Below are 16,038 nucleotides of genomic sequence, written 5' to 3'. Positions count from 1 at the left end.
CTAGAATCCATCCAGACCAGGCCCCGGGATCATGAAGCAATTTAAGACTTAAGTCAAAATTTCAATAAGTTATAAAATAATTGTTTATCTTAATATGACAATTTAAAGTTGTACTTAAAAACATGTTATCAAGACCCTTTTAATAGCATTCCAATTTTGTCAGTGTTTTCCATCAGGAGAAATTAAGGCAGTTTACAAGTTTTGACTTAAGTCTAAGTTTGCTTCATGATCCTGGGGCCAGATACTAGTAAATAAGTTTATATACCATTTGGCTGATAAAATTTAATTCGACCCTTTTTATTTCTGACAAACAATAGATTAATTATTTAATTAGCATTGATGTTAATTTGCGCAGTTAAAGTCAGAAAAACGCTGTTTTCCTTACAAAAAAATGGCCATGCGTTTAAAATATAAAACATTTCGAACCTGTTTCTTTATAAATGAATATAAAGCAAAAATCTTTATGTAACTTTTACAAAACTACATGTAATTTTATTATGATATTATCTTTAGTTTCAAGCATTCTTGTTAGGAAAGTTGCTTTGAAGGAGGCTCAGACTGACGATGTGTTCCTTACTTCATCTTTTTTTATATTTAAAACAAGGATAAAAAATAAACTTGTGATCTTAAAAACTAAATTATGATAGGTACATGTGTATCTTTCGTCTTTAACATGTCTTCGATACTCGTACAAGTATCAGATTTGGAATTGGTAAAGAAGTTTTTACTGTACATTTACGAAAATGTGTTAATGCTCAAGGTTTACTTGTAAATCGTCTAATAGACTGATATTATATAAAATGACAGTGTCAGTAAATAAATTTTAATCAGTATATAATAACAAAATTTCAATCAGCAAGAAATACAGCAATTTCTTTGATAATGACCCACCAGTCCTGATTGGCGGTGAGAATTATACTTATACAGTGTATTTTAAAAGGTCCTACAACTGATGTTAAATTGCTAACTTTTATTAACCCGTCTTTGAAGTGTCCAAGAATTATATTATTTGTGCATTTCGGTTCAGATTTATCAATTTTTACCAAACTAAGGCTAGCCTGCAATTTGCCATGTTGAATCCTGTCGAGAGGGTGTTCCCGTGATCCTGTTTCTACAATTATCTTTCCAACCCTTTGGGGATCATCGAAAACTACAGTAAACCAATCGCCCGCTTTTCCATTCCTGTGACTCCAAAAATAGCCAGGCTCTTGGTAGTAGGCCGACTCGGGGGTGTTTTGCGATTGGACTAGGAAGTTGGTATACAGTTTTGCGGGTGGATTATCTCCTTGATATGTTTTCTCCAAGTTGTCAAAAAATCTGTCTTTCAACGGTTGGACTTTCCCAGGAAGCGAAGATTTTAAGCCAACATGTTGGAAAATAGTTGGACGATGTATATACCGTTGGAATTGTAACATTAAAGTATTAAAATATAAGTATGTAAAGTCACAGGGCTGTTCTTCATAAAATAACAACACCATCTTAGCTAGCTTTTCAAGATCATATGAATGATAAAGTTTACCTATAAACCCAAGTTCTGAAAACTCTAAACATGTCCATGGAAAGTTCATCGTAGATATATAATCCTTGACTACATCAAGATAATTGGGTATCGTGTAGATATCATCCTCCATTTGCATGTAGTATGTGGACAAATGCTGACAGTATAAGAATATGAATGCATAGTCAACATTTTGCTTGGAGCGCCATTTCCGTTTGTTGTAGTTATCGTTATACGTATGATTAAGATTCTCCAGGCTAGGATAAAATGATTTCCAGGAGCGAATCACGACTAAAGTTTCTGATGAAATGAGTTGTGGATAAGATTTATTTAATCTTCTACTAATGTCTTCTATCCAAGTCTCATTGAAATCTGCCAGAAAAATCACAATATAGATATCTTTAAGTTCCTCTGGCTGTGTGTTGTTCACTAAAGATTCAATTGTGTCCATTATATACTCGTCATCTACTCTTCGGACTGTTGGAATTCCTAGAGTGAGGAACCCTACAATTATTTGCTACATTTTAATCATCAGACGAAACATCCTCATCCTCATCATATTAAAAAAATATTCATTCAGCAAAATTTATTTTGCAGAACAATCATTTGTTTTTTAGTACCCGTTTTGCTCAATGGTAAGTGAAAATGACCTACTTTTTTCCTTTGGGAATTTATTGAATAGTGTGGCCTCCACCTTCCAGTCTTCTTGAAATGTTGTAAGATCTGAAGAGGGCTGTTAAAATAAAAAAGAAAACAAAGTCATTTGATTTATGTAACGGGAACATATTGATATTTTAAACATATCAACAGTTCAAAATTTTTGATTTTAAGTATTGTTTTTTAATATCAGAATTGTAAAAATATAATATCTTCCTTTTAATTTGCGTTATACACGGTCAAAATGATTAAAATACTTCGTTTATTCAAAGACATTAAAACACTTCATTTTAACAACTTGATTTAAAGATAGGTCTTGATATGATATTTTAAAGATCAAATCACTTAAATGTATATCGTCTAAAATGTGTTGTTTTATAATGAGATGCTGGGAAACGAAAGGTTACATTTTCGTCCCTCATACACGTCCCTCTAACAACTAAATGATTTTACATTGAATGAAGAAATTAATTTAAAAATGTCCTAGATTATAAATCTTTGCCATAGGCAACACTCACGTACTTTTTCGATTATGAAACAAGATAGTTAATTTATTAACATATTTTGAATCAATCATCACATCAAAACAATATCTGAACAAACCATTGTAAAAATTTGCAAATAAAATGGGTATATACAATGAAGCAACATCCTTTTTTCATCTTGGGGTGTATTAAATTAAAAAATGAATATTCTGTCATGCACCACTGCAATAACTCTGAATAAGAAATAAAAACTCCAGACTGATCTCCAAAATACAACAAACATCCAAACAAGCAAGTCAATAAACGTTGGACAGATACCTGCAGTACAACAAATTACCTGGGTCTGATTCAAGCAGGTAGAACAATAGAACCATAAAAAGTGAGTAAATTCAAGTGAGCGGACATGAAAAACACTGGACTGAACCGAGCGGCCAGGGCAAGAAACACTGAGTTGATCCAGCGGGAAGGACAATAAATACTTGGCTAATCTGAGCAGACAGGACAATAAACACTGGTCTCAGCTGATTCAAACGGGTAAGGCACTAAACATTGATCTATCCCCTGGAGCTTACTCTGTATAATTACTTGAATAAATAATAAAAACAAACACAAGTTTTATTTGTCGATACATACATTCTGATAATAGCTCAAGTTACATGGTGTCAAAACATGGGGCGAACATTACATTCAATAGATGGGCTTCGCCCGTCACACTATCGCGAATCAGGGCATTTCCTGCGTTGAAGTCCAGGATATGCCATCTGTCTTTGGACCGGGCTGATCCAAACAGAAAAGACAACAAACTTTCAGTTCAACACATAACCGGAAGTGATCCAAGCGGGAGGGGCAATAAACACATGGCTGATCTAAGCGGACAATGCAATAAACAGTGGACCGAGCAGCCAGGGCTCAATAAACACTGGCTACATTGATCTAAGCGGGAATGACAATGAACACTGGCTGACTCCAGCAAGCAGCAAACGTTTTAATAACAGCCTCTTCTTCTAGACACCAATGCTCTTTTATCAGACAAATAGACGTTTAGCCATAGTTATGAAATTTGCAGCCTTCACTTTGGGGTGTGGGGTATGGCATTTTTTGATTTTTTAAACCACTTGTTAAAAAAAAAAATGTATGTATGAAACATTACCAATTTATGTGAGATATTGCCTCAAGTTGAGGCAATTCTAAATAGTTGGCCAGACCTAAAAAAGAACTACATTTTGAAATCCATCACAACCAAGTACAAAAATAGCAGATATTTTAATATTTTAGATCTCTTTCGCAGACATGAAAAATTTCAAGGTAGGGAAACACACAAAATCTTATCCTTCTTATATATATATTTAAAAATCAATTTCAATAAACTAGTCTCTGGTTATGAATAAAATTATTCAATCCAACGGTATTAAATAGCTGTTCTCACTTTGACCTGCGCAGACTGACTGAAAAGCAGCATGGGACACGGACCTTAAATAAAATTATTAAAATAAGATCGGATTATCATTTTCAGGTGTTGATTTTAAATTAAAGTCAGAAATGTACGTTTTAAATTATTTGACAGCGTCCGTGTGTGATGACCACCCACTTGTGAAAAATGAGTTAGTATTATTTAAAAAAAATTCAAGACATATATAAATGCTATAATTGTTAATATATTAAAGTTTTAGAAGCCGCTATCATAAGTCAACCAAAATTATATATACAAAAAAATGCAGACTTCTCTCTTACAAAGCTAACAAATACATGTACATGTATTTGGTTTTCATAAAAGAGGATTTATTTCTCTTAAAATTCCTATACAAGTAAATCATGCCATGACTTCTTTCAAATAAATATTCATCCCTCCACCAACAATTAATCGTTACAAAATATTGATTCTTATCAAGTTTTGTTAATGATATGTATAAATTAAGCTATGATATTTTCCCAAATAAGTATAATACTTTTATCAACTTTTTTTGTTACAAAATATAAATTCTTATCTAATATTGTTAATGGCCTGTGCAAATTTTAAAGGAGAGGGGTTGGGCTAACAAGGTATGAACCTTAAAGTGAAGTTTTCCCATTATAATTTGTCTGGCGTCCGTCTGTCTGTTCGTCCGTCTGTCTTTTTCAGACAAACGAAAGGAAACATAACAGCTCCAGTTCGTATTTCTTGTCTTGTTTTTAAATAAAAGAACACATAAAGAGTACGCATTAGTTGTTCCTTTAATACATTCTTGATAGAATATATTTTGGTTACAGTCATTTTTCTTCTTTATTTCGATGCGCCATTGGGCGGTAGATAGCCAATACACGCTGAAATACTCACGCAGCCTTCGCAGCGTGTTTTTATGAAACATATTTTAGACATTTTTGGAATCTTCCTACATTCATTTTATTTATTATCCATTTTTAATCCATAAAATTAAAATTGAAGAAAAAAGACAGTTGCAACATATATGTGACTACGTTAATTCAAAGTATAAGGTATGCCGTATGTGGAGCTTAAATTCTGAATGTTTTTGTTTGTTACATATCAAATTTCTATAACCAACATAGATAAAGCTTGGAACATGTTAATCATCACTTACCCTATCTAGATAGTCTTTGTATGTAACCTTTTTGGCAATTCCACTCCGGATTTTGTCAATTACATCTGACGATCGAGAGGGACCGGTACAACCTCGATGCGTATCTATATTGAACAAATACAAATTGTCACTAGTTTTAAAAAAAAACGGCCACAAACGAGTCATCGCATTGTAAAGAAAATATTTTCATAGGCATGTGAACAAAGGGGTGTCAAACTAATATCTGTATATATAAAGAAATTAATGTCATTTTTTTTAAGGAATAAGAAATTATTATTTTAGGAATAAGAGATGAACAAATAAGATGGGGTGATCAAATCCAATTAAACCCGATTAAGATCATGCCCGACCGTATTTCATCACATCAAAAGAGATAGATTCCTTATTACTTACATTGTATATACATATAATTTATAACAATTGTACGATTAAATATTAAAAAGTTATTAATGACATGTATCGGATTAAACATTATTAAAGCGATTCATAGTATTATTACAAAAACACTAGAAAATGTAAGTATGCATGTGTGTATTAGTATGATAAAGGTTTGAAACTAGGTATAAATAAATAATGCAGTTCTTTACATAAATGTTAAGCAAAGATCTTTAGATGGCTTTCTTGTATCGTGAGCAGCTTCTGTAAAACTGCAAAAGTATATCGAACACATTTTATGAGTAATCCCATTTTTGAATATTTGACCCAATCAAATATAGCACAACGTTAACACACGTGTGTTATCGTTAAGAACACACTCTTATAACAAGCTTTGTTTAAGATGGTTCAAAATACCAAATACATCTATTCCTTAGAATGTACTGCAAGTAAAAGTAAATTTTCCTAATTCTTGAATTTTTGTTTTTAAAAAAGTGTTTAAGACACTTAAGAAACATCATTATCATTCATTCTATTCTATAAGTTCACGTTTCTATTTAAAGAAAATAAATGAAGCGATACAATGTGTACACAATATTATCCTTTTTATAAAGGCCGCCAGAATGACGGAGCTATTATGAATTACGAGTCTTGTTCAACCTTATCCTTAGCGCTTTAAAGCATTAAGCTTACAGAAAGTATTTGGTTAATTAAAGAAGATGATTTTGTATAAGCAGGAAATAAAAGTTATTTATTTTGGCATAAATTTTGTAAAGATTGGTATTGATAACACAAAGGCGGTGACTGCAAAACGTGTGGACAGTCGAACTAAGATAATATTGTGTATGTATGTACATACATGTATATTTCCCTGTCCTATTTAGTCTATTCAATTTACGCATTATATAATTTCCTGCTTATTCAAAATATAAAATAAAGTTGTTCAGATGGACTTTTTATGACAGAACTCATACGCACGAACCCGCACAAAAGAAAGATAAGAACAATCTCATACGTAAAATGATTTTGCGCTTTAAAAAATATAGGCAAATGTATACAAGCTGATTTAAAACAGCAGTTCTTTGTACACCCATTTTGAAATGTTCATACAAAGATCAAATGCATGGTAAAAATAATTTTTTTTTTTGAAATTGCAATATAAATTTTTATGGATAAAATGAAAGCGGAACTTTTTTCAATTCAGAATACGCAAAGATATTTAAGCAAAACTGACAAAAGAAATTACAAAACAAAATCAAAGTACTGAAGTACTGACGGGAGTTGATTTTATCGATTATCATTTATTTTAAAATCAATTTATCTTGCATGGCAATTAGTTTCTAGTTTGTATTTGAATTACGCACCTTGTTATAATATGAATTTTTAGACTTTTCCGACAAGAATTTCAAGAAACCCCATATGAATCATGTGTAATATTTAAAGATAGATTTCAACTACTAGTATGTATTAGTCATCGAAACAATTCTAAAAATTGTATGGATCCAAGCACTATTGATATTGAACTCTTGTCTTGTTTAACTAGACGCTCGGCTGTCTCCGTTAATATTCGACAAGCAAGAGAGCCCCGTCGTTCGAAGTATATAAAATTTGACTATTTTCAACGTGTTTATAGTTAAGTTTCCTTGAAAAACAATGCTTCAGCATACATTACATCGAATTTTTTTCTGTTATTTTCAAGAACTTAAATGTCATGTCAGCGGTGATGATTTGTGCTTAGGTCCAAACACTGTTTCACTTTCGGTTTGCCAGAGTAACTGCATAGGAGAGTTGATTAAATCAACTCCCAAAAATCAGGACAACAATTATATCAGCAGCCCAATATTAAGCACCTGAATACTACAGTATTTTCTCTTGAAAAACACAATAAGTTGAAAAGCCATGAACAACACAAATACGATACAAATAAGGCAAAGGGAGTAAAATCGGGATGATTTCATTGTCATCTTACGTAACTGATCTAGTTTAAAAAATAAACAATTTTGAGGGAAGACTATACATTAACTATGAATATTGTGTGTTTTCACACGGATCAGTTTACATCGTCATAGACCTTGATTTAAAACTTCTATAAAATTATAACCTGGTGTAGGAGGATTGATAAAAATAATCCCACTAACGGATATATTCCTGTAAAAGTCAGGGTAACACCAGGTTCAATTTCTGAATCTTCTTTTCAATTCAGGTCTGGAAGTTTTTCAATTGTTTTAAAGAGTTTAAACTATATGTACATGTAACTTGGAGATAAATGGAATGTCAGCACTGCTGTGTAATTTTTGTTGATTTGTGACAATTCATCTTAACTTTTAAAAAATTCAGCGTGGTGCGCTATTTCCATTGTTATTATTTTTTGGGGATAAATTAAGCGTTCTTTGGATATTTAATTGTGTCCTTATTATACTGGTTAAACTACGAGCGGCATAAACGCAGCATGTCTAACTTCTTTTACGACGTATTGTATTTCAAATTCTTGATATCAAAGCATCAAAGACACACGGAAGAAATATTTTGTGTATCCAGTTATTTTCGACAAAAACATTAGTTCTATTTATGTATCATCTATCTCAATAAAATCAAGGCTTTGTATAGGTGATTTTTTTCTTTTATTTATACTGATATTTTAGCGACAAATTGCGCAGTTGGGGCACACACTAAAAAAGCACATTTATATAAGAAGAACATGTACTTTGTCCACAAGGCTGTATTGACTAACAGTGGACTGGTCATAGCTGGCGTTTTGTTGACTTGCTTGAATAAACACAATTTCAATAAAAGGATTACTGATACCATTGAGGTTTTTTTTTTCGTTTTTTGGTATGGCTCGAAATTTATAATTGAAATGTTCTTTACATGTCTGTTTTAATTGACCTTGTGTTTATACATATGTAAATAATTTTGTTTTGTACCTCATGTAATATTGATATGATTTGAAAGAAAGAATAAGTTTTGTTCATTCATTACCTGAAAGGCCCATCGATGATAGCATGTCTGCCATTGGAACAAACTTAGTACAATTAGTTGTTCTGATACAGTACCACTCGTGAGGATAATAACAGATCATTTTAATAATATTTTAATCGGGGCATGCTTAAAAAGAAACATTAAAATATTTTAATCTAGTTAGCTTCAGTATGATTAAACCACCCCATTATCTTTACATTCCTTGTGTAACATTTTTAATGTGAAATACGCCAAGGTATTCAAACAAATCTAACAGAAAGAAAAATAAAACACGGCAAAAATAAGATTCATGATCATAACAATACTTGCAGCACATGACGAAGCATCTGAATACTTACAGTATTTTCTCTCGGGAAGCACATTAAGTTGAAAAACCACGAACAACACAAATACGACAAATATAAGACGGAGGGAGAAGAGTCGGAATGATGTCATTGTCATCTTACGTAATAACTGAATTTATATCCTTGGTGTGAGAAAACTACGAATTTCTTTTAGGAATAACGTTAGATCCACTGTGTGTGTGTGTGTGTGTGTGTGTGTGTGTGTGTGTGTGTGTGTGTGTGTGTGTGTGTGTGTGTTCGCACACAGATCCAATCTGGTCCCACCGTCACCAACTTTCCTTCCGTCTATACTCAGCCTCAAGTCAGATTTTTGACCTCAAGTTCATTCACTTTGAGTTGAAGACTGAGTTGAGTGATTTAAAAAGTTTGGCGACGGTGGGACCTGATCAGTTAATTTAAAAATCATTTTAAAAATTTTGTCGATTTAAAAATGATTTACCGGGTTCGAATAATAAAATGTATAAAATCAAATCATGAATAGTCTATGTAATAGCTAATAATAGCTAAAAGATTTTTTAAAATATTGATTACTTTGACAATAGGAGCTTGAGAAGGAAGGACACTGACCGCACTGCTGTGTAATTCTTGCTGATTCGTGACAAGTTATTTAATAAAAAAAATCAGGGTTTTTTTTTTCAAATAGCTTGGCGTGACCCTCTATTCTTTTGATATTTAATCTTCATATTTAATCACATATCTTCTCTCAAGTATGTGAACACGTCTTTGGATATTTAATTGTGCCAACTGATAAACTAGGAGAACTACAAACCAACTTGAGCGTAGCTTCTTTCACGGCATGTTTCAAGTTCAAGAAATATCAGATTTGGTATTGTCTTTCACATTCTTGATATTAACGCATTATTTGAAAGACATCATATTCCATCATATTCCGCATAAATCATTAAAGAGACCATTAAACTGTGTAAGGTCGCTGTAGGTTTCGACCAATCGATAAACAGGGCGTGTCAATTTCACATCTAACAATTTCAGCCGCAATCGATTAACGGGTCGTGTACATATCAGCCTGGTTGTTTCTATAGAGCTATGAATTAACTATAACTTTCTGTAAGAAATAAAAGGAATAATACATAGTAGAAGTAAATATATAACTAGTAGACTAATTGCTAACAGAACAATTACAGACCTTTCCATCCTTAAAAATGGTTTAATTTTAATAATTAAAGAGTAAATAAAAAAAAACCAATTTCCAACTCAATATAAAAAGGAAACAAAAGTCGAAGTCGGCCAAGACGGATATCGAACCTGCGACCATTAGCTTTGCATTCCAGTCACTAACCACTCTTAAAAGGTGCGTGTTTCAAATTCTATAGGCTGTCAATTAAATGAATGTGATGCGATGCAAAACAATACACACCCGTATGGTTTAGATCCGCCGTGTTTACATTCCGGAAAATGTTTAAAAAAAGAATTGAGAAGCATTATGAATACATATGCGCTTAGCGATTGGTTCAAATGCTTATCAATTTGTTAATAAAAATCAGTGCTGCTTGTAAACAATGGTGCCGGATAGCGTTGACTAAGAAATCAACAGCCCAGGTCAAACTCTTGTTGCGACTAACAACATTGAAAAACGGGGTCTGGGAAGGAAGAGTTACCTTTCGTGGATCTTCAACAAATATCGTCACAGACTGCTGATAAAAATGTAAACACAAATTTTCAGTGAAATTCGAGCATGAATTTATTAGATAGAAATATCGGAGCGTTGGAATTTCGTTTCTCTGAATGATAGCTTGATGCCGCTGGAGATGGATTACTTTCTTCAATATGGTTCCTTTCGTTTTAAATTTGACAAACACTTAGATTTAAGTGTTAGGAACAATCCCATGAATTTTCGCCTCGTTCTACAGAGTTTTACTGGAGCTACAATTTTTATTCGGAGGCGTAGTCTAAAACGCAGTCTGGAGTAAAATCGCAGACAAGGTTTCAAACTTTTAAAAAATTCTGACAAACGGTTATAACACTTTGTTAGGTATTATTTTAAATAGAAATATACAATTTCCAGTCCAAATATCGAGGGTCATTTTCATATTAGAAATCAATTCTTGTACAAAAGAAGGGATAACTTGGGGGGGGGGGGGGGGGAGCGAATTGTACATATAACAAAATTTGATATATATGTTGCATATACTTATAATACACCAGTTCTTAGAGGTCAAAGGTCAAGGTCAAACCTAAAAATAGGGAGAAAGGGGGTCGAAAGAGCTAATTGTACATTAAATGAATCTGTTATATATCTTGCTGATACACTTATAGCACATCAGTTCTAAGAGGTCAAGATCAAACGACCAAGGTCAAGGTCTAAGGGCACACCTAAAAAAGGGGGAGGGTTGAGGGTTTATTTCGAATGTGTTTGTGAAATCAATGAAATTCAAAGGATAATTACTGCTAGAAGCGAGAGTCCGAGAAGCTCAGTCGTTAAATCATGGAAAAGTACCCAAGCGACCCGGGATCAAGCCCCGAGTGCCCAATTTTATTTCCCTATTTTTTTGTGTAAATTTACAATTTTATCCTAAAAATCGTCTTATCTTCTCAAAAAACGGACGGAAGACCCACTTGTTGCTCGCAACGAGATCGAATCTAGTTTGTTTATATAATTGGTTTTGAAACAAAAGTTGTATTATCTATACATCAGTTCTTTTTAATAAATTATGAGGTTTGTAAACAAGGCATTTTTTTCTTGATTTTGCATTAATGATCTAAGGAGAAGTTTGTGAACATACTAAAAACGTCCACGTATATAATAAGTAAATGTACCTTGTCCACAAGGCTGGATTGACTAACAGTGGACTGGTCATGGCTTCTATGATGTTTGGTGAATGTTGACTGAAGAACTCATAGTTGTAATCGAAATTGCAGTCTATGAATTTAAATGAAAAGATTTCTTATTTCATTGAGTTATTTCGGTTCCATGCATGATTCTGATCATGATAAACATGAACGTTTTGTGATCTTGTTGTAAAAGAATATTGAATAAGTCAAGCCATAAAAAAGAGATTAGGTGCCTCACATTACCTAATTTTCAACACCAACTTTAATTCGTATATTTTTTCCTCACCTTTTTCTCTTGGTTGGAATCTTATTCCCATTTACTTTACTCAGATGTATCATATCAAGAGGACGAGACAGACGTGACAATTTTTAGACTATAATTATCTCCTTTTGAAAGGAAAGCTTTGTATAAATATATAGAAAATATTCAAATTTTAACATTTAAATATTTGGATTTTTTCTTAGAACAGCTTATGATGTAAAGCATCAAATCTGAACATCATCTTAAATCACTGTGCAGAGGCATTTGTCTTATTTTTTACTACTAAAGATAGAGATGCATTGAACAAGTCATCTATAATTATTATAAAAAAAAAACACCTGCAATTGAAACAATCTAAGTACAAATATACCATTACGTTCTGATACGCTACCGCTCGCGAGAATCATAGCAGCTCATTTTGGTCAGATTGCATGGGAACATACATGATAAAACATGGAAATAATTTATTCGACATGTAGCTTCAATCTGATGAAAACACCCTTTCTCCTAACAGTCGACAAGTGTAAGGAGAAGGGGTGGCTTTAATCGGACTGATCCGGGTTATTGATGTAAATTTCTGCTTTCACACGTGAAGATGTAAATCCTCTTTTGTGACTCCTTGTTAGCACTTGAGATTATAGACTTAATTTAACAATTCAATGCCCTCGGTGAAATGAAAAATCTTGAAATGCCGTGTTGTTGACAAATATCAATAAACTCAAACGTAGTGTAAATTTTCTTGTTCCAATTTACCTTTGAGATATTTTTGTAAATTCAGAGGTCAAATTTCAACAGTATTAGTAATTAAATATGACACAGGGAGTAATGGTAAGCGTAGACTTTTTCACTCCTTACGTCATCTTGCTTTTGTAAAAACATTTAATTTAGTTTTTGAAGGCAAAAGGTTTTGTAAATTTTGTTTTCGCTAAAATTTTCTAGTTAGACCTATTTTATATCTTTCAGAGTCCGCAAAACGTGCGGGTGAAACGAATACGACAGTTCTATCACATTTGTCCTGAAAACGAAACATGCACAAAATACGGATTTAATATTGTTCATTTAAAAAAAATGAAAATAAATGGTCCAGTCATTTAACTTGTGTAGATGGTGGTTTTTTTTTCACTTAGTTACGTGTTTTCACTTCATAGTGGTCTTTTTTAAAATTTTCAATAAGTCTTCTTGGTGTTTAGATATGCTTTTTCTACCTACAAAGAATTTCAAGCAAAAGTGGTAAAGACAAACTGATTTGTTTATCAGTGAGAGCAGCTTATCTTTCACAGGTACTTTGTGCTTAATTACACACTTTTGTTTTGGAAAAAAATAATTGTTTGATTAAAATAATTTTATTTCTTGCTTTTCATTTAGATTGATTACCCAACTTTTTTATGTAAAGTTTGTTTATCCAATACCCACATATTGGTTAGGTAAACTCAAGTATAATAATCTACATTGTAGCAAGGTCCCGATTTTTTTTTGCAGATCATTAATAAAAATCATATTAACATAGTTTAACAAGATATTTCCAATCGGTAACTGAAATTATTCACCGTCATTCGCCGGTTTAAAAGCGAAATAAATAATTTACAATCAAAAGCTTTTTATGTAAACAAAAACTCGTGCAATGTTTGTTGTTGAATAGAAAATGCGTTATCTTAAACAGAATAAGAAGTGTCGGCATCAGAAACTGCTTAAATACATGTAATTAGAACAATCTATGGAAAACAAAGATTTTACCTGTATATTAAAATACATGTATGTAAAAAAAAACGTGGCTCGAACTTTGTTTGCATACTACAAAGAATTGCGAGCTCTGAATCTCACTTGAAACTTGTCAAATGACGATAAAATTTTGGCTCATTTTTTGAAATACCTTAATTAAGATTTGTGAACATTACAATAAAATTTGAATTTTAATAAACCGTGACCATGACCCTTAACATGACATATTGTTGTAAGTTTGGTGTTTGAAACTTATAACTTTCACTTTTACCTTCAGAGATCTAACCGCCATTGCTTAAAAAAACCCTATTTCTATTACGCTATTTTTGCATACAGTTTAGCGTATAATTTTAAAAACAAAATGAAAAAAAAATTATCAGAATTTTACTTAATATAGACACAGAGGTCGTAAAATATTGCACTGATTTACATCTAAAAAAAATCAAATCAAAAGAGAAAACAGTTTAAAATCAACGAAAAATACGTACAGTTGTGTCTCCGAAAAAGCTCGAGGGAATGGAAAACCAAAGTCATTACAGATACGCTTAGAAAAATCACATACAATTGAAAAGATCTCATGATGACAGTTTAAAGTCCCTATATTTTCCAAGTCAAACGTTCATGCTTTCTTCATATTATTAAAAACCCATCTGTTCAAAAATGAGATCACACAGAAAATGGTTCTATGTGTTTGTTTGCTAAAAGCAAACAAAATTCATAAACTATAACGGTTCATCACACCCCATATCGTATTTTCTTGTGTATGCACACAGTTGAGGCTTGTTTCATCGATTTTAAGAAACATTTTAGATTCAACTTCAAAATTTAAATTGGCAGTACATTACACTGTCTCCCAATATTCAATTTTTGGCGAAGCCTCTCGTTGAAAGATTTTGTAAAAAGCAGAATGTTTTGAAACACAATCGCTCAAAGTCCAATGAAGCAGTTGGCCACGGTCTATCATGCAAGAAAACTGCATTATTTAGCTGTTAGTTAAAGGGACAAGCTTACATGGGGGGATTATCATGAGACACAGAGAGCGCCTGTACAGATAGCAGTGTAATTTCAAAATGCACCAATATTGGAAAATTACTAAAACAGTCTGCAGTCCAAGAACTTCCAAAGTATTGTTTACTCAGTCTGAATTTTTTAAAAGTTTGTTTAGTACTTAATTAGTAAGCCAAAAGATTATATAGAAGCAAAACGTGGAGTTCGCATTTTTTTCATTTTTTTCCATGGAGGTAGGTGGTGGCGGAAATTGCGATATTGAAGATTTAAATAATATATACATGCATTACAATTTATCATAGCATGGATCATCTTGAAAGAAAAGTACATACATGTACCATTGAAATTAGAGCTCACTTTAAATCGCGAACTCTCACCTTACGATGCAGTAAACGTTATTTTAAAAAATATATATATGCACTTACATACACGTGTAAAAGATCTGCTAGTGTAGCTTAAGAGGAGTAGAAGCTGCTGTATGCTTGTTTATTCAGGTTGACTTTTTTACAATATCATTATTTACTCGTTCTAAAAGTTAACATTGGTGTTAGAAATTGAACTGATTAGGCCTATCCAAGAAAGGTTAAATAAGATGTAGGACTAATTTACATGAAAAAATACGTTTTTAATCATGAGATAATTGCCAAGATGTAATATATACACAAAGGAAGTTAACTGAAAAAGACTTTTACTCGAAACAAATTATACATACACCTAAGCAAATGTTTTCTATCAAGATACAAACCAGAAGTCATAGACCATTAACTCAATGCAGAAAGATTTTGCTAATTATAACAAAATAATGAAAAGAAAACAATGAATATTACATACAGTTGTTTCTCTGGCAAAGCACGAACATTTCGAAAAGCAAAGTTGTTACAGATAGGCATAAAATCAAAAAAATTTTTTATGAAAGTGAAAAGATCACATGTTACAGTGTTTCTGAAATGATGAATTATCCATGGAATGGAGATTTAATTGTACACAAAGTAAATGCATTAATAATATTTTTACCTGGGTAAAGCTTTACTTATATAACTTGGTGTGAAAAAGCGAGTATGAAAAGGGTCAAAAGCAGGGCGTACCTTCGTTTTTTCAAAATCGTTAGTTCGAAATCTCTAATTGGCTTTCACAAAGATATGTAACTGTACATGAAGTAACTTTCTTATCCTCAAATAAAAACAAGAGGCCCATGGGCCACAACTCGCTCACCTGAACAATAGTCCTTGTATCATTTTATTTCGAAAGGGTTTATTATGAAGTGAACTCTGAATAAATATTGTAAAACTCATATATTTCAAGATTTTGCCATATATTAAACAATACATAAAAAGAAGAAACAATT

The 16,038-nt window shown here is 32.2% G+C and overlaps 1 protein-coding gene across 2 annotated transcripts; it reads right to left on the bottom strand.

Moving 5' to 3' along the window:
* Positions 1-336: 336 nt before the first annotated feature.
* LOC117683793 (alpha-1,3-mannosyl-glycoprotein 4-beta-N-acetylglucosaminyltransferase C) lies at positions 337-14,945 on the bottom strand. Of its 2 annotated transcripts, none has more exons than XM_066072987.1 (4): positions 14,174-14,945; positions 5,217-5,320; positions 2,153-2,231; positions 337-2,002 (listed from the first exon to the last, which is right to left on the bottom strand). In XM_066072987.1, the coding sequence occupies exons 1-4, from the start codon at positions 14,262-14,264 to the stop codon at positions 849-851; spliced, it is 1,428 nt and encodes a 475-aa protein (XP_065929059.1). In that variant the 5' UTR covers positions 14,265-14,945; the 3' UTR covers positions 337-848. The 2 variants fall into 2 exon arrangements, with proteins under 2 accessions (XP_065929059.1, XP_034309573.2); XM_034453682.2 differs by lacking the exon at positions 14,174-14,945 and adding an exon at positions 8,909-9,765 and having other exon boundaries at positions 341-2,002.
* Positions 14,946-16,038: the final 1,093 nt, after the last annotated feature.

This window comes from Magallana gigas, chromosome 10 (genome assembly GCF_963853765.1).
Source record: "Magallana gigas chromosome 10, xbMagGiga1.1, whole genome shotgun sequence".
In the NCBI taxonomy this organism is placed as follows: Eukaryota; Metazoa; Mollusca; class Bivalvia; order Ostreida; family Ostreidae; genus Magallana; species Magallana gigas.
The sequence above is the reverse complement of the archived record's forward strand: the minus strand, read 5'-3'. Positions and strand labels throughout refer to the sequence as shown.